The 22,382-nt window shown below is 47.1% G+C and overlaps 1 protein-coding gene across 1 annotated transcript in view; it reads left to right on the top strand.

Moving 5' to 3' along the window:
* The window catches only part of MSH3 (mutS homolog 3), a 91,793-nt gene that overhangs the window by 9,930 nt on the left and 59,481 nt on the right, over positions 1-22,382 (top strand). Inside the window, exons 10-11 of the mRNA XM_040985861.1 lie at positions 18,336-18,448; positions 21,127-21,241. Of these exons, the coding sequence (XP_040841795.1) occupies positions 18,336-18,448; positions 21,127-21,241 (228 nt within the window). The remainder of the gene's footprint in view (positions 1-18,335; positions 18,449-21,126; positions 21,242-22,382) is intronic.

Here is a 22,382-nt window from a genome sequence, read left to right on the forward strand (position 1 = left end):
TTTCTTTTCATATGTAAAGTGGACAGAAATACCTATTTTGTAATTTAGAACAAGTATTAGTGAAATTTGATGATGGGTCAAGGTTTGGGGACTTCATGAACTGTAGTTGAGATAGCTTCACTAATTTTTAAAGATTTATTTATTTTTATTGAAAAACATTGTTACAGAGAGAGGAGAGACAGAGAAATCTTCCACCCCCTGGTTCACTCGCCAGGTGGCCGCGAGGGCTGGAGCTGGGCCAATTCAAGGCCACGAGCCTCAAATTCCTCCTGGGTCTTCCACATGGGTTGCGGTCCCAAGCACTTGGATCATCTTCTACTGATTTCCCAGGCGTAGGACCAGGGAGCTGAGTCAGAAGTGGAGAAGCCAGGGCTCAAACCAGCATCCGTGTGCGATACCGGTGCTGTAGCAGAGGCTTAAGCCACTGTCCTGCGGTGCCAGCTCCGAGATTGCTTCAGCTGAAGATGTGTGTATATAGGGCTGTTGAGAGGAAGACTAAGCAATGTCAGTAATGCTGACCAGGTCTTATTTTATTTATTTATTTAGCTTATTTTTTTAAACATATATATGATCTGTACAAGGAAGACTCATACCAGAAAGCAAAGGAACTGGTTTCCAGGGCAAGTCAGATGCACACAGCAAGCTGCGCTGAGCTCCGTGTTCGTAGAAATGAGTGAGGCCAGGCAGGTGGGCGTGCAGGGGGACACTTGCAGGGTGAAAGGCTTTGAGTTAGTAGTGGTGTGAGTATGGGAACGGTAGGAGATGTGTCACACAGGCAGGAAATACTAGAGAAGTGTGAAACAAACATACCTTTGGAAGGCACAAGTTTCCTGCTGAGAACTGGGCCTGAACGAGTGGGGGATCCTGAAACCCAGCCAAGAGGTCTGTGTGGACACTTTGTGAGGGGAGTGAAAGCTTCCGGGTGAAGGGGCGTGGCATGGTGGTGGAGGAGAGGCGAGTCCACCTGCTACATGGGACCACTGAGAGAAGAAAGACATTGACTTCCTGCAGGGGGAAGAGTGGCACCAAGGAGCAGGGAGGGTGCTAGTCCTTGGGGATGGAAAGGGAGAGTGAGGGGCCTGGCAGAGGAGCTGGTGGCAGAGGGTGGGGCACTGGTGCTGCTGGTGGTCTGTAGCCCTCTGCAGTCCAGTGATGCAAGACGACTTTGTACAGTGTTAACTCCATGACCAGTTATGGCGACGACATGGCATTCAGAAAGGTGCTTGGTTGAAGACTAGTCCTCGGCAGTGGTGTCATTTGTGACAGGTCCAGGGAGCAGTGCCTGCAGTGTCGCCACGACTGGGGTTGTGGTGCTGTGCTGAGATGGACGTGCTAACTCGGGAAGACGTTGCAGTCTTCGTGATGGGGCGTAAGATGGCCCCTGCTGTTTATCTGCCTGCTGGGAAGAGAAATATGTTGTTATGTGCTTCGTCTGGAGGGTCTTACATTGTGGGAGTTCACCTGCGCCATGGTCCACTGTGAGCCTCTATCTGGAGATCACGCCCACCTGAGTGATGCTCAAGGTGACAGAGATTTGACAACGCCTCGGCAGTATTTTAGCTTTGCATTCTTTTATTAAGTTAATTTATATGTTAGAGATTGTCCCTTACTTGCTGTTGCACTTTGATTTTTTTTTTTTGAAGTTCTTGGTGGGAAATGTTCGATGTAGTTTTAGTGTCAGAATGAAGTTTGTCAGGGTCAGATGTCAGAGGAAACAGAGCAGAGCAGGAGCTGCTCGAGTCCAGCTTCTTCCTGATGGGACTTGAGTTTACCAAGTGAAAACAACAAATCTTTGTGAAGGGTTAGAGAGAAAAACAGGGAGGCTTTATTCATTAACTTGGTTAACAATATGAGATGCTGTTAGTATTTGAGGTTGGCAATTTAATGGTGACAATGTTTCAGTTTAGTCCTTTTTTTTTTTTAAAGATTTATTTTTATTTATTGAAAAGTCAGATACACAGAGAGGAGGGGAGAGACAGAGAGGAAGGTCTTCCGTTCGATGATTCACTCCCCCAGTGAGCGCAATGGCCGATGCTATGCCAATCCAAAGCCAGGAGCCAGGAACTTCTTCCTGGTATCCTACACGGGTGCAGGGTCCCAAGGCTTTGGGCTGTCCTTAACTGCTTTCCCAGGCCACAAGCAGGGAGCTGGATGGGAAGTGGGGCTGCTGGGATTAGAACCGGCGCCCATATGGGATTCTGGCGGGTTCAAGGTGAGGACTTTAGCCGCTAGGCCATGCCGCCGGGCCCTTGATTTATTTTAATAGGACTTTCTCAGCTCAGTCCTGTGGGCTTGTTCTCGAGCCATTTCAGTGCAGTTCTCGGGCCTTAGAGGTGCAGAGTCCTGGACCAGATCCTGGGTAGCACACAAACTGTGGTTGGCGAAGCCCCTAGGTTTAGAAGGAAGGTTGGACAGAGGGGAGTGAGGGGTTGAGGCAGTGTGCCTGCGGGGTGGGGGCTTGGCAGGTTGACTGGAATGAGGCGTGTGCTGCTGAGGAGTGGCCTGGCTGTCCAGCACCTAGGAGCGAGGGCTGATCCACTGCAGGACTGGTGACAGAGGACAGCCTGGGTATCAGATGCCCCACTCCACGGCTGATGTCAGAGGGGTGTCCTTGTGTTGCAGGCTGACCGCGTCTATCCCAGAAGTTGAGCAGGCTCTTAGAAGCCCAAGAGCCTTTGTTTTCAGGCGGCAGTCGGTCCTGTCCCGCCACGTGTGGAAGAGAGGAGCTCCACGAGCCGTGCTCAGATCTTAGCAGTCATCATGCAGTCACCTGCGAGAGCACTGGCACGTGGTGCGCATGCCCAGTCGGCCAGGTTACGTCAGGGCACCACACAAATGATCCCGTCAGCCGTGGTGGCGTGGAGCAGATACCCAGTTTAAGCGTCAGGCACTTTAAACTATCCAGTCAGTGAGTCACATCCCACCTACTAGGGAACAGCAGAACCTTGCAATTTACAGAGAACAGTTTGGGTCAGTCAGCTTACTGCTCACTGCCTGGATCTCATCCTGGAATGAGATTAGCACCCTCACTTCTCTTTTGGAACTTTCCAAGAATTCAAGGTTATGGACATGTCCCAGAAGTGTGTCAGAAGACCTAGCCTTTTCTATCGTCTGGGCTGTCAAGATGCTGGCTGCCTGTGGGAGGGGCTTGTACCTTATTGGGGCATTTTTCCTTTTTGCTCTACTGCTTTTTTTTTTTTAAGATTTATTTATTTATTATTGGAAAGTCAGATATACAGAGAGGAGGAGAGACAGAGAAAGATCTTCCGTCCGATGATTCACTCCTTAAGTGAGCGCAACGGCCGATGCTATGCCGATTCAAAGCCAGGATCCATATCCCACGCGGGTGCAGGGTCCCAAGGCTTCGGGCCGTCCTTGACTGCTTTCCCAGGCCACAAGCAGGGAGCTGGATGGGAAGCAGGGATATGAAGCAGCACCCATATGGGATCCTGGTGCATGCAAGGTGAGGACTTTACCCACGAGGCTATTGTACTGGGCCCTTGAAGTGTATTTTTCAAAAAGCACAACTGAATGGTAGTAAGTAGGTCAGAGCTGTGCAGTGAAGTCCGAGGGACACCCCAAGATGCCACTCCTCAGAACCCGTGTCCCCCAGGTCTGCTTCCTGCCAGCCTTCATTGTGGCTTCTGCTGACCGTGTGTGATGGGCAGGCAGTGACCGGCCAGCAGGCACAGGCAGACGGCGTCTGCTCAGAAGTCCTGCCAGGCCAGAGCATCAAGGATTGAAGACAGCGTAGAATTCTGACAGAAAGATGCAGTCTGAAAGAATTACAGTAGCTGTGGAACATAATACACTGTGGTCTTCTATGCACTGGTTCACTCCCCAAATGACCACATTAGGCAGAGCTGGGCCAGGCTGAAACTAGGAACCAGAAGCTTTTTCCAGATCTCCCATTTGGGTACACAAGCCTGAGCCCTTGAGCCAACTTTGATTCTTTCTTAGTCACATTAGCAGAGAGCTGGATTGCAAGTGGACCAGCTGGGACAAGACCTAGTGCTGAAGTGAGCCACTGTGACGTGGCTCAACCTGCCACGTCACAGTGCCGGCCTTGAGAAATGTTTCTTAACGTGGATAATCACTTGCCAGAACTTCTGTTACTCAGTAGCTGCCCACTGGGGCAAACCAGAGCACAACTCTTCTGCCTCATCTTCTGCACTTAGCTGGCAGGGACTCAGCTTCATTTAGATAGACACACCTTTTCTTGCCATCGGAGAGTCAGGAGCTGAAACAGCAGGCTGTGGGAGAGCACTCATGAAGCCATCCCTGTCCCTGTGAGGCTGAGCAACATCTGGGGATGAGCTCAGGACGTCAGTGTGTGAATTAACTTATAGGTAAGTATAAATTACCGTCATTTATGTAATTGAACTGTCAACCGCCACATAGGGGAAAGCTTACTGGTGGGTAATTAAGCTGGATAAGACGAGTGAGTGCCTATCCAGGCAGAAAAAGTCCAGCTCTCCTACCTTCCAGAGGGCAGTGGGAATGGCCTGGCTATGGGTTGCCTTTCCTGTGGAGAGATGCATCTCTTTGCCCATGTCACATTCTGTCACTTTGCCAGGGCTGCAGTGGAAATGGAGTTATCTCCAGGGTCCTAGACAAGCAGCCCTGTGTGTCTGGCAGGAGAGGCACGTCTAGCTTGCGTCTTTGCCCCTGTCGTGACACGCAGGTATATGGCCACTGTCATTCTGTATTGTGAAACAGCACCTTTGTCAACGTGCTGCAGTTTCAGCAAGCATGGATGTGGAGGTTGACAAGCCGGTTCTAGAGGTTGGTACTGGTCAATGGTAGCACAAACTAGTGGGATTCAGGTGTCACCCCGTAGGTCCCCCAGGGCCATGGCGATGTGAAGCATTTGTGGGTGTCTTGCTTCCCAGCCTTAGAAGTGGAATGCTCAGGCCCCAGTGCTTGATGCTTAGAGGGCGGACTCGTCTTCCAGGGGCTGTTTCACGTGTGGGGAATGGGCACCATGGCCTGCTTGTGTTCCCAGGGGCTCCGGGCCGTGCTGTTCTAAGGGCTGACAGATGCCTTTTGCCTGCTGAGTTAAGCCTTGTATGTCCATCTCACAATTTAGAAACAAGCTAATTTAGGAGGGGGCGATTTGGTTTTCCAAGAAGATATTCACTTGTGGACTTGAGGAATTCACAAGCTTTAATTTAATTTGAGGTTTTTAAATAATGAATTCTGCCAAAAGGTTAAAAAGACTTCGTGTCTGAGAGCTTGACTGGTGACCCTGTTGCCTTTGTAGGTTAACCTTTGCAGCTGGCTCTTTCCCCTTTCCTTGGGCTCTGCCATCCCAGACTAATTGCCACTCTCTGACCACCACAAGCGCAGGCAGAGACCACCCAGATGGTGGTCTAGGTGCAGAGGTGGGGTGGGGGTGCCGGCAGCCTGTGCTTGGTATGAATGAACTCTCCTTTTGGTTGCGAGTCTTAACTGCTCTGTGGTTCAGTGACCTTACTGAAAAAGAGGTGTGGGTTTAAGGTAAGCATTCCATAAAGGGCTTGTGAGTGAGTCAAGGCATATGATAGGTGGGGAACTGCTTGCTGTGTGTTAGCCACTATTATGCATTTGCATTTGCTTCTCATACCGTCCTGTCTGTCCTCAAGTTGTTCAGTGCGTTTTTGCCAGGTTTGTCTCTTGAAGCAGGCTGAACGCCCACAGTCCTGTGTCTTAGTTGTGGCGGCCCTGCCATTTCTAGCTGGGATCCTGAACGACTCCACTTGTGATTGGAGTGGATGTTTACATCACTCAGGCACGAGTGTCTGGTCAGTGGTGGTCCTGGATTGTTGCAGCTTGTAAGTGTGGCTTGGTAAAGTTCCAGGAATCTTGTGTCAGGTTGTTAAAGGAATAGCAGCTCAAGCTCAGCCGGAGAGGGAATGCTCACGCCGCAGAAAGGAGCAGACACCGCCATGACGGCTTCTTCAGGGTGCTGGCTGTTGTAAAACTTCTGACAGATGTGTGCTTCCTGGTGGGCTAAGTTAGTTTACAAGGGCTGCTCTCCCAGCAGAATGGTAATGTACTACAGGTCTAAAATGAAGCTGTCAGCAGTATTGGAGAAGAAGGATCTGGAATGTTCCAGGCCTCTCTCCCTGACTTACAGAGGACCTTGTCTCCTCATGTCTTTCCGTGGTTCCCTTCCATGCCTGAGCCCTTTTCCTCCTTTGGGCCTCATCCCAGGAGGTTTGTTCCTCCCAGGTCACCTGATAGCTTCAGAAAAGACCCTGTCTCCAGATAACCAGCTGCTGAGGTGCAAGGATGGCTGGGTAGGGGGTCTAGTCTGTCTCATCAAGTGGGCAGTACCCTTCTGTTCCTCCTGTGCCATCCCCTGGCCAGCCATGGTCACAGGTTGCTGACGCCATCCCTGTGGCCGGGCATGGTCACACGTTGCTGATGCCATCCCCGTGGCTGGGCACGGTCACAGGCTGCTGACTGGACTTGAAGAGGAAACACTACTTGGTGATGTTTCGTAAATAAGTAGTGTTAAAATTGTTTTTTTCTGTGGATTTCAGACACTTGGTTTGTTCTGAAGCAGTGTCAGTGTGTACAGAGGGAAGGTCACCTGAGGCAGGTGTGAGCTTGTCGACTGAAGGCACCCAATTTGACTGAGGCAGTTTTGATATTTTCATTAGTTGCTGAGAAAATGCTTGTAATCAGGCATGAAGCAGAATGTGATGGATTGTCATTGATCTGCCTGTGTTGTCATGGTGCGTGGCCTCCCCAGCACCATAGGAGCCTGTGAGAACTCTTGCTTTTTTTCCCCCCAAGGTAGATATGTAATGTCAGATAACGAGTTGGTGATTTTGCTATTGAAAGAAAATCACCCTGAAGCACAAGGGGTGTATTTTTAATTATTGTGTATAGCAAGGTAACTGGTAAGTGACATTTGCACCGTCATATTGATGTGGGACCCATTTGTCAAGGTCGGTGTTTCTCTTCAGAATGAGAACAATGTTTCACTATTGCCTGTTGCTGTATAGAAACATCAGTTAGGATTCTACTGCACAGATGTGTTTGAAACACACACTTAAAGAGGCGTTTGCCATTTTTGTGCATTTTTCATAGAAAAACCTGAGCTATAAATGATGCATGCCTGGTATAAAGAACTTCCTTTTTAGTCGATTAACCAATTATAATTTCTGTACAATAAAGTTTGTACATGTAAACTATCAATTCGCTCGGTTTTGACAGGTGGACTCATCAATACAGCAGCCTTTCCCAGAAGTCATTTTTGTGCCCCTTTGCTGTCATCTCTTCCTCCTCCTCTTCCCACTCTAAGCAGTGACTGCTGTCGCTTCTGTCACGGTGGTTAGGGTCCCACGTGAGAGGGAGTGGTGCGGTGTGCACGTCCAGCTCCTCTCACGCGGCCTGAGGTTGTTAACTGCATCAGGCAGGCCGCCCCTTTTGTTCAGCGTTGTGTGTATTATGTTTATCCAGCTGCTTGCCCAACATTTGGGTGCTTTCCTTTGGTTAATTTCAGTAAGGTTGCTACGGAAAGTTCTTGTACTGGTCTTTTTGTGGGCATACATTTTTATTTTGAGCAGATGCTTGGGAGTGGAGTTGCTGACTTGCGTGGGTAAATGTATATTTAACTGCATGAAAACCAGCTCAGTATTGCCCCTAGTGGTCGCCAGCTGTGTGAGTTGTCACTCCGCGGCCTTGTCAACCCTGGGTGGGTCTGTCTGTGCAGACCTGATAATGTAGTGAGTGTGTGTTAGTATTTATTCAATGTCATGACCAGGCTATTATGCTTAACAATAATAAGCTTTTGCAGGCTGGGTGCAAAAGAAGAACAAAAGCTACTTTAAAACCCTTTGTGGGAAGGTTTTTTACTTTCCACAGAATAGAAACTAAAATAGCCTGTTATACAATCAGTCACAAATATAGTCCTCAATTTTTTTTTTTTTTTTTGCTCATATCAGTAAGTTTTGTATAAAATCGTATCTTGGTAGCAGCGAGTCGGTTTCGCCACTTGGCTAAGTTGAGGAATCTGTTGTAACCTGTGGCTTTCGCATCCTTTCCCTGGCCTCCTCTCCTTCTAAGCCTTGTTTCCTGGTAGTCATAAAACCTCCTGCTGCTGTCAGGGCTGCTGTGGCCACCTGGGTTGCATGGTTTGGCAAAAGTATTGGCTTTCACTACCACAGGGGCCACAGTTTGCGTCTGTTACGATCCCAGGTGTGAAGGTTGACTGTTGTCATTGCCTCAGCAAGGTGGCTTCAGCCACTTCCAGAGTCACTTCTGTCCTTCATCTCCACCACGTCCAGCTCCCCTGGGGCTGCTCCAGAGCTGCCACAACCATGGTCAGAGCTGTCCTTGCCACCAGCGCCACCTCCACACCCCCCACCAAAATGTCCAGAACTGCTCTGGCCGTCTCCTGCTTTGCCAGGGTCTGCCTGATTTCACAGTGTGACCCACTGCTGGTGTGGTATTTCTGAGTGACGACCATGTGCCCAGAGTCCTGGGCACCATAGAGCGCAGGAGCAAAGCCCCTCTTGCCCCTGCCTCAGTGCCTCCCGACCTCATCCGCTGTCACTGTTAGTCATCTCGGAGGCTGCTCCCTGACAGGCACCTGCTCTTTGAGTTTCTTCTCATGGAACACCTGCTTTGGTTCCACAACTCCTGTTTCCTTCCTGGGTGGTCTTGCCGTTGGGGTCTGTCTACCTGCTCCACAGCAGGAGCATGTGATGTGGGACCATGAGCTTTCCCGTTGCTCCCAGTGGTTCCTCAGACTGCCCTGCCTGCCCATCTTCCAGGTGTGCCTTTGGGGCTGGGGTGTGCCCCCCGCCCAGTGTTTCCTCTGTTCTGAAGCCCAGTCCCATTTTTTTTCCCCTTAAGATTTATTTTATTTTTTACTGGAAAGTCAGATTTACAAGAGGAGAATCAGAGAGAAAGATCTTCCATCTGCTGGTTCAATCCCCAGGTGGTTGCACTGGGCAGAATTGAGGTGATCTGAAGCTAGGAGGCAGGAGCTTCTTCCGGGTCCCCCTTGCAGGTACAGAGTCCCAAAGCTTTGGCCCATCCTCCACTGCTTTCCCAGGCCACAAGCAGGGAGCTGAAGAGAGGTGGAGCAGCTGGAATATGAACCAGCACCCCTATGGGATCCTGGCACATGCAAGGCAAGGACTTCAGCCACTAGGCTACTGTACTGGGTCCCCCTATCTTCCATTTGTAAACAGAAGCAGTATCAACAATAGTTGATATTCTGTGTTAGACACTGATTTAAAGATTTTTTATTTAAATGCTTTAATCCTCATAGGCACTTTTGCTATGAAGCCACTATTATTATTGTTTTTTTTTTTTTTTTTAGATATTTATTTATGGGACAGGCACCGTGTCATAGCATGTTAAGCCTTTGCATGTGGTGCCAGCGTCCCATAGAGGTGCCAGGTCAGGTCTTGTCTGTTCCACTTCTGATCCAACTTCCTGTCAGTATGCCTGGAAAGCAGCAGAAAGGCCCATTGTGTGCTGGAGCCCTAGCATGCACGTGAGAGTCCCAGAACAAGTTTCAGGCTCCTGAGTTTGGCCTGGTTCAGCCCCAATCATTGTGAGCATTTGGTGAGTGAACCAGTGGGTTTGAAGATTTCTCACTCTGACTTTCAAATAAATAAATAAGATTTATCTGTTTGCTTAAAAGAATTACAGAAAGGTCAAGGAAGAGAAGAGAGAAAGTGCTCACTCCCCAAATGATCACAAAAGCCTGGACTTAGTCAAAGCCAGGGGGCAGGAATATCCATCTTCCTGAGTGGGTGGTAGAGGCCCACGTGCTTGGCTCATCTTCCGTTGCGCTCACAGGCATTAGCAGGGAGCTGGGTGGGAAGTGAAGCAGTTGGGTCTTGAACTAGTGCATTGAAATGCCAATGCTGTAGGTAGAGGCTTAACCCTGTGAGCCACATTGCTGGCCCCTCGATTTAAAACTTTTAAAAATTATCTTGGAACAACAGACAGAAACATAGAAATAGCAAAAGAGAGAAAAAGAGAGTCAGAGAAAAATCCTTCCCTTGCTTTGGTTCATCACAGATGCCTGCGCCATCAGGAGCTGAGCCAGGCTGAAGCCAGGAGCCTGAAACTCTGTCTGGGTCTGCCACGTGGGTGACCAGGACTTGGGGACCTGAGCCTTCACCTGCCCCTGCCAGGGTGTCCTAAGCTCACTTGGGGTCCCTAGTGCAGTTTTGGTTCAGAACCTCAGAAGTGTTGTAGACAGGTGCGGCATGAAAGTGCCACACGCTTGAGCACGCAGTGTGAAGTGCCTCACTGTCCCGGTGGACGCTGTGATCTGAATCTCTCCTGATGATGGGATCCGCTGCAGCTCCTGCTTGGTGTTCACATTTGCTTGCTGTGCACGTCTGAGCAGGCTTTTTTCTTTCCTAGCCATCCATTTATTTTTAACCTTTCTGGATGACTTTGATTTGTGTTCCTGTTTTGAGAGTAGAGATTTGGGTTTGTTTTCCTTCTAATCTTGCTCTCAGAGGTGAGGTTAGCTCATTGCCGTTGTGCATGTGTCGGGTGTGTTTGTCATCAGCTTCATCCGGCTGTTCTGGGCTCTGTGCCGTCTGTTGTCCTTGCCGATGATCTGGAGCTGCCCTGGCACGTGTGTCTCAGTGGTCGTTCTTTCCTCGTGATTTTGCGGAGTGCCCTTTACCTAAGAGGCCCCTGAGAGTTGTCTGCCGTGGTGACCATTGAAGAAGTTGCTAAATTTCATGCCCGGCTCTAACAGGCAGACAGAGTGGCATGCTGCATTGTCTGTCTTCGTTAGTAATCCACTTCACAGGCGGGCGAGACCTTGCGCCTGTGGCCTTGAGTGGCTGCAGGGGTCTATAAAAATCAGGTTCTGAAGTCAGCAGATAGAAGGTTGGTAGGCCAGCAAATGTTAGCTCACACGCGTGAGTTCAGAATCTGTAGCTAGAGTGTCATTTGACACCAAAGTCAACAGTTTTATGTCCAAGTTGATATTAGAAGATAACATCAGGTCTGAAGTCCCCGTCTTAGTGTGAGCTGTGCGCTGGTTGAGTCAGTTTTATCACCATTTAATTTTTCAAAACCAATGTATTTGGCAACAAGAGGCAAGTTCCACATGAAAAAGTTTTGTTTTCAAAGATAAAATGATTTGGCTTCACCATAATGCTATTTAATTAAGAAACGTGGGAAAATACAGATGAGAGATTTTATAATAACTTTTCCATTTGAAAAATGTGTTTGCATGAGGATGTTTAGTATACAGATTGTGGACCATGAATTTGACATTCTTGCAATGCTTCTGGGAAAGATTCAAGGGTAACTGACAAGTCTGTTTTCATCAGTCTTAATGGATTTCTAAATCCTTATCTGCTTATCAAACAAACCTTAATTAGAACTGTAATTGAGTAACCAGCTGCCTCTTTTATTCACTCTTATGAACTTGTAGAAAAACATGGAGCACTGGGCAGGTCATTCATTGCTCTTTGGCTTGCTGAATAATAACTTCGCTGCAGGCTTCTAAAAATCCAGGCATTAAGGGAACTGGACAGAAAGATAAAAATTGACAAGAGCTTTGCTAGTTTAGCCCAGTAGTCTGTCTGTAGTGGATTAAGGTGAGAAAAAAAAAGTCCCTCCAAAGCCCTGTAGAGAAAATCCTCCTCCTCAGCTTTGTTTTTGACCCGGCTTGTTCCAGCCTAGCGTGGAGAAAGCCCTGGAGGCCTAGGGGCTTCAGGTCTGGGTGTCGTAACCTGTTACCTCTCTGTGTGACTTTGGTGGTTGTACCTAATGTCCCGTCGGGGCTGGGGCCTAACGCACTGGGGTGGGGAGAGAGTGTGTGAGTAGTGGCCTTTGTGCTCACTCGTTCACTCCTGCGTTCCTTCAGCAGAACGGCTCCTGGCTTTGGTCTGGCCTAGCACTGAGTACTAGATAAAAAGTCCCTCTGTCCCTCTCTGTTACTCTTCCTCTTAAGTGAGATGAAAATAAACATGAGTAAGTGAAATTCTGTGGTGTACACTACTCTGCCTCCACGCTGTTTTGAGATGAGGAAATGTTCTGGATGCTGTATCTGGGTTGTGCATGCTTCTTACCCTCTGGGCAGCTGGAATGGTTTTCCCTCGGGGTCGTCCCGGGTGTTTTGCTGAGGGCACTCCGCCTTGGTCTTGGGAATCTTTCCGCCACTCTGGTTTCAGTTGCATCTCACAGAAGGCTGGTGACAGTCCCTCTTCCTGTGTGTGGTGGCCATTGGCTAGCTTTCCTGTTTGAGTAGTGCTCATTTTCTAAGGGGTATTCTGTTCTTTATTAATTTATAGCTTCTCTGTGTTCTGGATGCGGGCATCTTTGGGGGACATATTTATTGCAGGTGTCCTCCGTAGCTTGTGCTTTCATAGTCTCAGTGTCATTTTTATGGACTGAGTTCTTTATTATGGCCCAATTGATCAATGTTGGCGTATTTATTGTTAGTGCTTTGTGTGTCTGAAGAACTCTCTGCCTATCTGAGTATGAAAAAGTCTGTTTCTGTAACTTCCTGATATTTTATCTTTCTGAGTTAGAGAGGTGCAGTCCATTCAGAATAAATTTGAGTATACAATGACAAAGATTTCATTTCCTCCCGAAGGGAAGCTCTGTACCCCTGCTGATCACAGCCCTGGGATGAACCGTGACTGTGACTTTCAGTGTTACCGCTTAAAAGACTTCATGCTCTTACCCATCTGAGCATCTTACAGTGTGCTTTTGCCAGTTTCTTTTAAAAATGTCTTCCAAAGCCTCTTGTTATCACTGATTCTTCATGTCTTGTTACCTCATTCATTGAAGAAATACAGTTGTTTTTCCTGTAGTTTCCCACGGTCTGAATTTGGATGATTGCAATTCTGCAGATTTGAACATGTTCTTCTGTGTTAGGATTTTTGTTGAGTTGAGAGGCTTAATAAAATTCATTTTTAAAAATTTTCTGAAGAAGGACAAGACGGTAACAGATTGTTATATTTTTCTATTATGGAGTATATAATTATCTTTTTTTGTTAATTGAGTAGCCAGTGATATTCTTTGATCATCCCTTGACCAAAAAATCATTTAGAGGCAGAAGAACAGAGATAGTGACAAGTGGACAGAGGGAAGAAGAAAAGTTGGGAGATCCGCACACCCACACCCCCACACATGCACACTCATACATGCACACTCATACACACACCCCCACACACTCATACATGCACACTCATACACACAGCCATACCCCCATACACACCCCCACACCCCCATACATGCACACTCATACACACCCCCACCCCCATACATGCACACTCACACCCCCCACCCCCATACACTCATACATGCACACTCATACACACCCCCACCCCCATACACACACCCCCACCCCCACACATGCACACTCACACACACCCCCACCCCCATACGCACACCCCCACCCCCACACATGCACACTCATACACACACCCACACCCCCACACATGCACACTCATACACACACCCCCACCCATGCACACTCACACACACCCCCACACCCCCACACATGCACACTCACACACCCCCCCACACCCCCACACATGCACACTCATACACACACCCCCACACACTCATACACACACACATGCAGTGGTACATGTTTTATTCACTTGCTTTTGCAAAGTACACACATCCAGATAGAAAGAGATAAACTTGCCTCTGCTGGATTAATTCCAGAAATCATTGCAGTGGCGCAGGGCTGGTCCCCAGCCTGGAGCCCAGAGCTAATGCGGGAGCCTCCCAGGCTCTGCATTGTCTGGAGTCACTGTGCTGTGCTGGAGCTGGATTAGGTTATGGGGCAGTAGTTCTGGTGGATTCTGCAGGTGTGTGATGGTTCAGGTGTTCTGGCGCCTCTAGCTTTGCCCTTCAAGCACCTTCAAGCATGTGTGAGACCTTTGTACTTACTTCCTTTACTTTGAAAATGTTTTATCTTTTTCATTTTCTGCTTTTTGTCTTTATTTTCTGTAGATTTGTACAGTTTTGTGCCTTTTAGTCCCATCTTTGTTTCTGTGGTGATCTTTTTCTCTTGTCTCTAATTTTCTAATAGTTCATTTCTTTTTTTTTCCCACACCCCCTAGTAGTTCGATTCTAATTTTTCTAAATCATTTTTGTTTCCTGAGTGAATTTGAAGCTTGTTTTGAAATTCTAGGTTAGTTTTCATGTTTTCCGGGCATCTCCGTCTGCCGTGCTGTCTGTCCCTGCTTTTCCTGTTGTCTCTTGGTGTCGTGTCTGACCTCGCTTGCTTCGTCCTACCCACCTGCAGTACAGAAGCACAGACCAAGCATAGAGTTTTAGCTTCACAGCTCTACAAGGTGTTTCTTAAAGCTTGAATGTACTGCTTCTAAACAGTACAGTTCGCACATTCTGAGTTCATTCAGTTTGCAATGTGACAGTTCTGTCTGATTGTGTCTCCAGCACGCAGTCACGGTGGGGGCAGTTCTTTGCCTGCAGTAAACTTGTTGTACCTTAGGAGTTTTTCCCCCTCCCCCCCCCGCCATTGTTCCCAGGTAAGTGTGAATTTTCCTTTATTTTTTCTTTTAAGTAAGTTTTGCTTACTTAATTCCACATGAATGGGGTCTTACAGTATACAGACATTTCAGTGTGATTGTTTTCAATTAGTGTAATGGTTTTGTAGTTTATGCACCATGCTTCATATAGTCCAAACTTCAGAAACATGACAGTGTCTCCTGGTTCTGTTCTGGTTCCTTATTTGTTTACTTTCACTCCTGTTTTCCCTGACCTGCTCCTTGTGGCCTCTCTTCACGGGAGTTTCTCCCCAGTGTGGGATTTTGTCTTGTGCACTGTGCTTGGAGGTTGTAGGGCCTGGAGTTCTTGGATCCCTTCAGACCTTACTGCGGCTTGCGTACACACCCACCTCTGTTTCAGCCACTCAGAGTATGTGCCACCTTTGCAGGGAGCACAGTGGTTACCGGATGCCCTGTTGCTTGCATTGGCTTCTTCCCTGTGAACACCAGCAGCACTCACTGGTTGGATGCTTGTCTGTGATTAATCCCACCGACTAACTTTCAGAGCCTCTTAAGTGTATCTTAAGATGTAGTTGTGTTGTACCTATGGTCTGTGGATTTGGGTTTGGCTCTTTATTAATGTTTTTGTGGGAGAATGTGAGGAGATTGAAAAAAAAGTGTTGGGAATTTGAAGAAATTGGGAACTAACAGTCGTTTTTATTGAAATAATTTGTAACTCATTATTGGGTTTGTAAATGATGCATTTGTTTCTTCTTGCTTATGTTTGTGGTGGAGGGCAGCTCCTGTGTGTCACAGCCTTGGTGTCTCTCCTGCTGTCTGTTGTCCTGTCTCTGGCTCTTGTCTTAGTTGTACACAAAGAGTGGGAGCTGGGTTGATGTGTGTTGGGCACCTGTGAGAATTTTGTGCATGTTTTTATTCACTTGCTTTTGCAAAGTACAAGCAATTATGAATAATCATTTTTCCAGACAAAAGTCCTTTTTTTTCAGGACCCATTTCATTGCTTTTTAAAATTTTTTTTTGAATTTTTATGGTAACATTCCATAGGGTTTGGGATTTGCCCCACCCCCCAGTTTGCCCCATGGGTGTTGAATCTTCCATCAGAGTGCAGAGTCTCCTTGTAGAGTAAAGAATTAGGTGGGCTCTGGGTGATATCAGGGCCTCTTCAGTTTGGTGTAGTGACCGAAGGGACTTGGGGAACTTTCTAGATCTTCAGGAATTCATGATGCAGCTGGTTGTACATGTCCTCTCTGCATTCTTAGCACAGTCAGTGTTCTCATGTTGGAATACATCAGAGAAAGCTTCCAGAGCCACTGTCTTTGCTCTTTTGTCACATTCTGGTTTCCTGGGCGCGTTCGCGGTGGGGCTCACGGGTGTTATACGTGATGCTTGGCTGCACTCTTAGCAGTTCTGTTTCTCGGGAAGATGACAGAAGAGAGAAATGTTATGAGCCTGGGAGAAAATAAAACACAAGCAGTCAAATACATGCTTTTAAGCTACACAGAGCATCCTGACAAGTGTGCTGAATCACAGGAGTGTAAGAATCATTCAGAAAGCGGGGATAACGGGAGAGAGTGTGAAAGAAACTGTCATCATCACAGCACGTGTGAAGACAGCATTACCTAAGAATCAGGATTTTTTTCTTTTTGAAGAGTTATTTATTTTTACCAGAAAGGCAGATTTACAGAGAGTAGGAGAGGTGAAGAGACAAATCTTCCATCCCTTGGTTCACTCCCCAAATGACCGCAACAGCCAGAGCTGAACTGCTCTGAAGCCAGGAGTCAGGTGCTTGGAGCCTCTTCCAGATTTCCCATGTGGCTGTAGGGTCCTAAGGTTTTATACCACCCTCCACTGCTTTCCCGGGTCTTAGCAGGGAGCTGGATGGGAAGTGGAGCAGACAGGACATGAGCCAACACCCCTCTGGGATAACAGCATGTGCAGGCGGAGGATTAGCTTCTTGGGCCATCATCCTGGCCGCCCGTGCAGGAATTCCTCATGCTCAGCAGCTGCGTGCTGAGATGTCAGCTTTGAGCAAAACGTGCAAAGCATTTCAGTTAGAGTCATTCCCATCCATTTTAGTTTCTGCTTTTATTGCAGAATTTGAGGAGACTGAAAAAATTGTATGGTTTTGAATGTAATAAAACAAAAACCTGGAAATAACTTTTTATTGTGTGAAGAAAAATGGGGAAAATGGTACTTACTGAAGTTATGAAACAGTGCATTACTTTTGCTTATTCACGGCAAATAAAAGGAGACCTTTGTATGACACAGTCCTGAAGGCTCTAGATGCCCAAATAAGATAGGGAGAAAAAAAAGTGAAGCGAACAAAAGGGAGAGTTACAGGAGAGAGGAAGAGAGAGGTGAAACAGTCTGCTTTGTTTTGTAGAATGATGCTAGCACATACTTGGACAATCTGAAGAAGTGTATTAAGGGGTGTTTAGCATAATCTCCACTGGTGAAACCAGACAGGATCATGTACATGGATGATAACTCTTTAGCAAATGTAATAAACAAAGCTTCCCTTCACAGTGGTGTGAATCTGTAATGTACCTAGGAGATAGCACAACAAAAGATACATAAAAGGTGCCTGGAGAGAGCTCCAGGCAATTATTGTTGGATGAGAAAGATCATAAACAGTAGGATATCTCAGTTTGTTAGTACTTCATTTTAACAGTGCAATAGCTCAACTTTTCTTTTTTTTTCCTGGTATAGGGGGCCCACTCCTTTAGTGACTAATGTTTTGTTTTGTGGGCCCTAATAGCTCAACTTTGTTATAATATCCTTTTCTCTCTAAATTAATTCATTACACACCCGAGTGAAATCCTAATAAACTTCTTATGACATCGGATGAGGTGAACCTGAATTTCATCGTGAGTGCCAGAAGTCCAGGAGTAGCCAAGACATGTTGCAGAGCCAGGTGGGGCCTTACTCCCTGGACATTGATGCCAAGCCCTGGCACTTGAAACCCTGTGGTGTTCCTGTGGAGTTGGAACGGAATGGGACTCAAGAATGTTGGCAGGTGTAGTCAGCAAGGAAGGATGGGATGGTCTATAAATGGATCTTGTTAATCATTAACTAATGATTATATGGAAAATCAAATTGAGTCTCTAACTTTACTCACACACAAAGATATATACAGTTTGGTTTGAGCAAGTGGAGTACTTGCCAGCAGTTAGAAAGCACTCCTGGATCCAGCATGATGACCCAGTGGCTTGAACCACCGTGATGCTGTTCCTCTTAACTGGAACGACATTTTGAGTGTGGGCTGTCCCGCTTGTGATCCTGTCCTTAGCTGGTGGCTCTGGAAAGGCAGCAGATGACTGCCCAAGTGCTTGGGTCTCTGTCTGGTTCCCTCCTGGCTCTGGCCCAGCCCCGGCTGCTGTGGTCACGTGGGAGAGAAGCAGCAGATGGACCATTTCCTTCTCTGTCCTTATTTCTATGTTACTCTGCTTTCTAATTAAGTAAGTGAATCTTAAAAAATATGTCTGCCTTCATGTGCAGTTGATGAACAGTACAAAAACAAGTTGTGCAAGGATAGATATATGGAAGTGCCACTCGTATAAAATTACAAGTATTAAAATATATATGTAAAGGTATTAAATATAAAGTAATTTATAAATATATATAAAATATGAAGTGATTTAAAATATAAAGTAATTTATATTTTAATGTCTTTTATTTTATAAAATACACTGAGTATTTTTTCATTCGTAAAAAGAATGGCTGGGTGTCAGCGGTCTGATCCTCTCCCTGGAGTGGGTCCTTCCTTTAGCCCTTTGGTCCATGTCAGGCCCGTGCCTGGAAGCAGGCAGCTCTTGATAGAACACAGTGACCTGATCACTGACATCCGGTGTTTTCCTTCAGCGTGCGGGATGACAGGATGCGAGTGGAGAGGCTGGAGGACGTGTACTTCGAGTACAGCCATGCTTTCCAGGCGGTCACTGAGTTTTACACAAAGGATACGGTGGACACTCAAGGTAAATATTCTTTTTTAGATTTATCTGTTCTCTTGGAAGTCAGAATGGGAGAGAAAGAAAGAAATCTTTAATCTTTTGGTTCACTTGAGTGGCTGCAGTGACCAGGGCTGAGCAAGGTGGAAGCCAAGAGCCAGGGAATTTCATCTGGTTGTCCTAAGTGTGTGGCAGAGGTCCAAGCCTCTTCCACTGCTCTACCTGGGCCATTGGCAGGACAGTGGATTGGAAGTAGAGAAGCTAGGACACAGACTGGTGCTCCTGTGGGATGCTGGCATCACAGGTGGTGCCTTTACTGGCTAGGCCACACTCCTGGCCGCATAGGTAGATATTCTGTATGTGTTAGTCATGTGTCTTCAGACTGAATTCATCCAAGCGTTGGATAATAGTGTGTCAGTGACCTTTGCTTGGTGACAACAGGATGATAAGGATGGAGGGCAGCGCTCCCTGGGCCCGCGTTGCTGAGAACACAGTTAATAAAGTCTTCTGTCAGTCTGACCTTTTAGTTGCAGGCTGCCTTTCGACAGACTCACTGGGATGTAAGGAGTCAGTGCCCTTTCCTTTTTGCTTGTCTCTAAAGATGGGCTGTTTTTTGAGAAGCAGATGGATGGGAGATTTGCCCGCAGCTGCTCTGTTCCTCAGATGCCTGCCGAGGCTGAGGCTGGGTGGGCTGAAGCACAGAGCTGGGAACTCAGTCTGCTTCTGTAGGAAGCAGAAGCCGCGGTACTTGGACTGTCACCTGCTGCTTTGCAGAGCATGTTTTGTCAGCAAGAAGCTGCGATTGGAGGGCCAGGGTTGGCAATAGAGCCAGGTACTACTACATCACAGGGTGCGAGCTGCCAGGCCATGTGCCCGCTTGTGCTGTAGTTTATAGGCTGTGTGGCCGCATACTCTGATGAAGGCTAGCATTCCGAAAGGTTGACTGCCAGAATGAAAATGCTACCATGTTAGTGGCAGGGGCTGAGTGTCTGTGGTAACTATTATTGGGGGGGGCTCCCACGAGCTGAGCTTAGCGTCAGGGCTGGATCCCATCTGTACCTCATTCTGGCCCGCCCATCATCTATTAAGGTCGATTTCCCAGACCGTGAGTGTCTTTCCTGCTGGGCGTGTCCATTGTAAAGTCCTCGTCCCGTGCTGCAGCCCTCACACCCACCAGGCATCAGCGTCTCAGTCATGTGTGGTCTTGAAGCCAGTGGCCGAGAGGATGCACTCCTGAAGCCGGCTCTCAGCCCAGGGTGTGTCTCAACAAGGCAGAATTCCAAGGCTGTTGTAATCCTATCTTGGCATCTGGTTCACCTCAAAGATGTGGGATAGAAAATGCAGCTTGCCAACAGGGCCTGTGGTCCTGTTAGTGGCCATGTCCTTAGAGCAGCCTTTGCAGGTCCTTAGAACTGCTGGGAGCTTAAGTTGTTCTTTCTGGGGGCCAGCCAGCTCCTGGGAGAGGCAGGAGAGTCCCCATCTTGGCATGGGAAGCCACATATTGTTGTCTGTGTGTCTGTGTGTGTCACAGTCTCATACAGCTTGGGTTTATGCTTTACATTGATTTTTATTGGCTGTCTATTATGTGCCAAGTATGGGGCATATAATAAGCAATAAGGTAGACAGAAGTCCTTGCTCTTCTGGAGTTTACTTTCTCCTGGTAGGAGATAGACAATGAAACATTGTGTTAGAAGGTGAGGCATATTGGGAGGAAAAAAAGGTAGGAAAGGGGGTTGGACTGAGCCGAGACAGTGGCCCCAGTGTGCCCTGTGTGTGCAGATGGCTGCCCTGGCATGTGGTGAGTGCCTGAGATTTCTGAGCTAAGTGACTCGAATGCTCTTTGCCCAGGGAAGCTTTCCCGGGTCTGATCTGTAAAGAAGAGCCCAGAGGGACACAGGAGGACAGGCCGACAGGTGGACAGTTGTGGCATGCTTGTGGTGAGGGGGAGATGGGCCACGCAGCTGTCCCCTTGGCAACGTGCAGGGACTGGTCTGGCAGACCCCACTCCTGTCAGCAGATGCCTGATAGTCTGGGTTCTCAAAAGGTAATTTATTTCCCTAGTAATGTTCACTTAGGTTATCTCTAGGTTTTTTTTTCATTATTGCAAAGTATTACTCAACTCAAAATTATAATGTTCAGTTCAGGTGCTTGAGTATATATGTCCTTACACATTTTGAATTAAACATTTCTGGATGAAGAGGGATGAATGCTTTATGTTTTGAAAAAGATACTGACCGTCTCCAAAGTTGGGTTTTATTTCACTGTTGGAAAGTGCCCCTTCCCATGCCCTAGGTTTTTCTCATCATTTATATTTTCTCAAAGATCAGTTTTTATAGATTAAAAAAAAAAAGATTTATTTATTTTAAAGGCAGAATGATAGGGAGAAATAGAAAGAAATCTTCCAGCTGCTAGTGTACTGCTCGAATGACTGCAGCTGCCGGGGTGGTACTAGGTTGAAGTGAGGACCCATGTGGGTCTCCCTCGTGGGTGGCATCTTCTGTTGCCTTGCTGAGGCACATGGCAGGGAACTGGATCAGAAGTGGAGTAGCTGGGACTGAAACTGGCACTTCAGTGTTGGGTGTTGGCATCAGAAGTGGTGGCTTAACGTGCTGTGCCCCAGAGCTGGCATCTAGGGTAACTTGTTAATAATGGTAATAGGTAACAAACGGTAAGGGAGTTTATTGTGGTTTTTTTTTTTTTTTTAGGTTCTCAGAGTCTTTCTGGCATCCTTAACCTAGAGAAGCCTGTGGTCTGTTCTTTGGCTGCTGTAATAAAATACCTCAAAGAGTTTAACTTGGAAAAGATGCTTGCCAAACCTGAGTAAGTGATTTCTTAAAGACAGACAAAATATGGGGTGGTGGGGTTGGGGAGAAAGGAGTTATACTGAAAATGCAACCAAAATGAGTTTGGTAAAGTATTAGATTCGGAGAAATCGACCCAGTATGTCAGGGTGCAAGGATGAACTGTTTGGTATTGTTGCCAGAGAATATTAAAAACTATTAATTGATGAAAAATACTGGTGCAATACTGTCAAACCGATTGTTTTGTGATATTTATAAGACAAGGTTTGGACCATAAAACTGTGGCTTGTATTTACTGGGTTAGGAAGGAGTATTCAAATGTATTCATAAAGTTTCAGTGCCTTTCTTGGTCTTCATTTCAGTTCTTATTTTCCAGATCACAGAGTTGGAGATGAAAGCTACTTACAAAAAAAAAAAAGATTTATAAGGCAATGGGAGGGAAGGAGAGATCTCCCATTGTTGTTTCACTTTTCACTTCCCAGACAGCTACAGTGGCCAGAGGTGGGCCAAGCCAGAGCCAGGAGCCCGTGGTTTCTTCTGGTATTCCAAGTGGGTGGCAGGGGCCCAAGTACTTGGCCATTCTTCTGCTGGAAGCTGTGGAGCAGCTGGGTTATCAGTACCCATATGGGATGCCAGCATCACAGTTAATAGCTTAGCCCACTGCAGCACAACGTTGGCACCCCAGGTGACCACTTTTACAGGAGTTTTTTTGCCTGTAAAAGTCTTTTGCAGGAGTGATTAGATCTATAGATTTGGGGGATATGAAAACTGACCCTTGACATTTTAGGAGAATATTAGTCTAGTAACCAGTGGAATAGAAGCGAGGCAGTGTGTGATTTCCCAGCCCCCATGCACTCTGTGTTCACTTAGCCTCCGTGCTGATCCATCACTGCTCCCCTTCCCTGGAGGAGAAGGTGACAGCAGGTGACAGCTGAGGCACGAGAGGGCCTGCTGGCTCAGGGTTACCTGGGAGCAGGACGAAAGGCAGGTTCTGGTAATTTTTGTTTTATAAGGTTTATTTTGTTTATTTGAAAAGCTGAGTTAGAGGGAAGGAAAGACAGAGAGAGTTTCCACCTGCTGGTTCACTCCCCAGGTGGCCACATTGGCCAGAGCTGAGTTAATCCAAAGCCAGGAGCCAGGAGCTTCTTCCAGGTCATCCA

Source organism: Ochotona curzoniae, unplaced genomic scaffold (assembly GCF_017591425.1).
Source record: "Ochotona curzoniae isolate NIBS_2020 unplaced genomic scaffold, NIBS_Ocur_1.0 contig_4501, whole genome shotgun sequence".
Lineage (NCBI taxonomy): Eukaryota > Metazoa > Chordata > Mammalia > Lagomorpha > Ochotonidae > Ochotona > Ochotona curzoniae.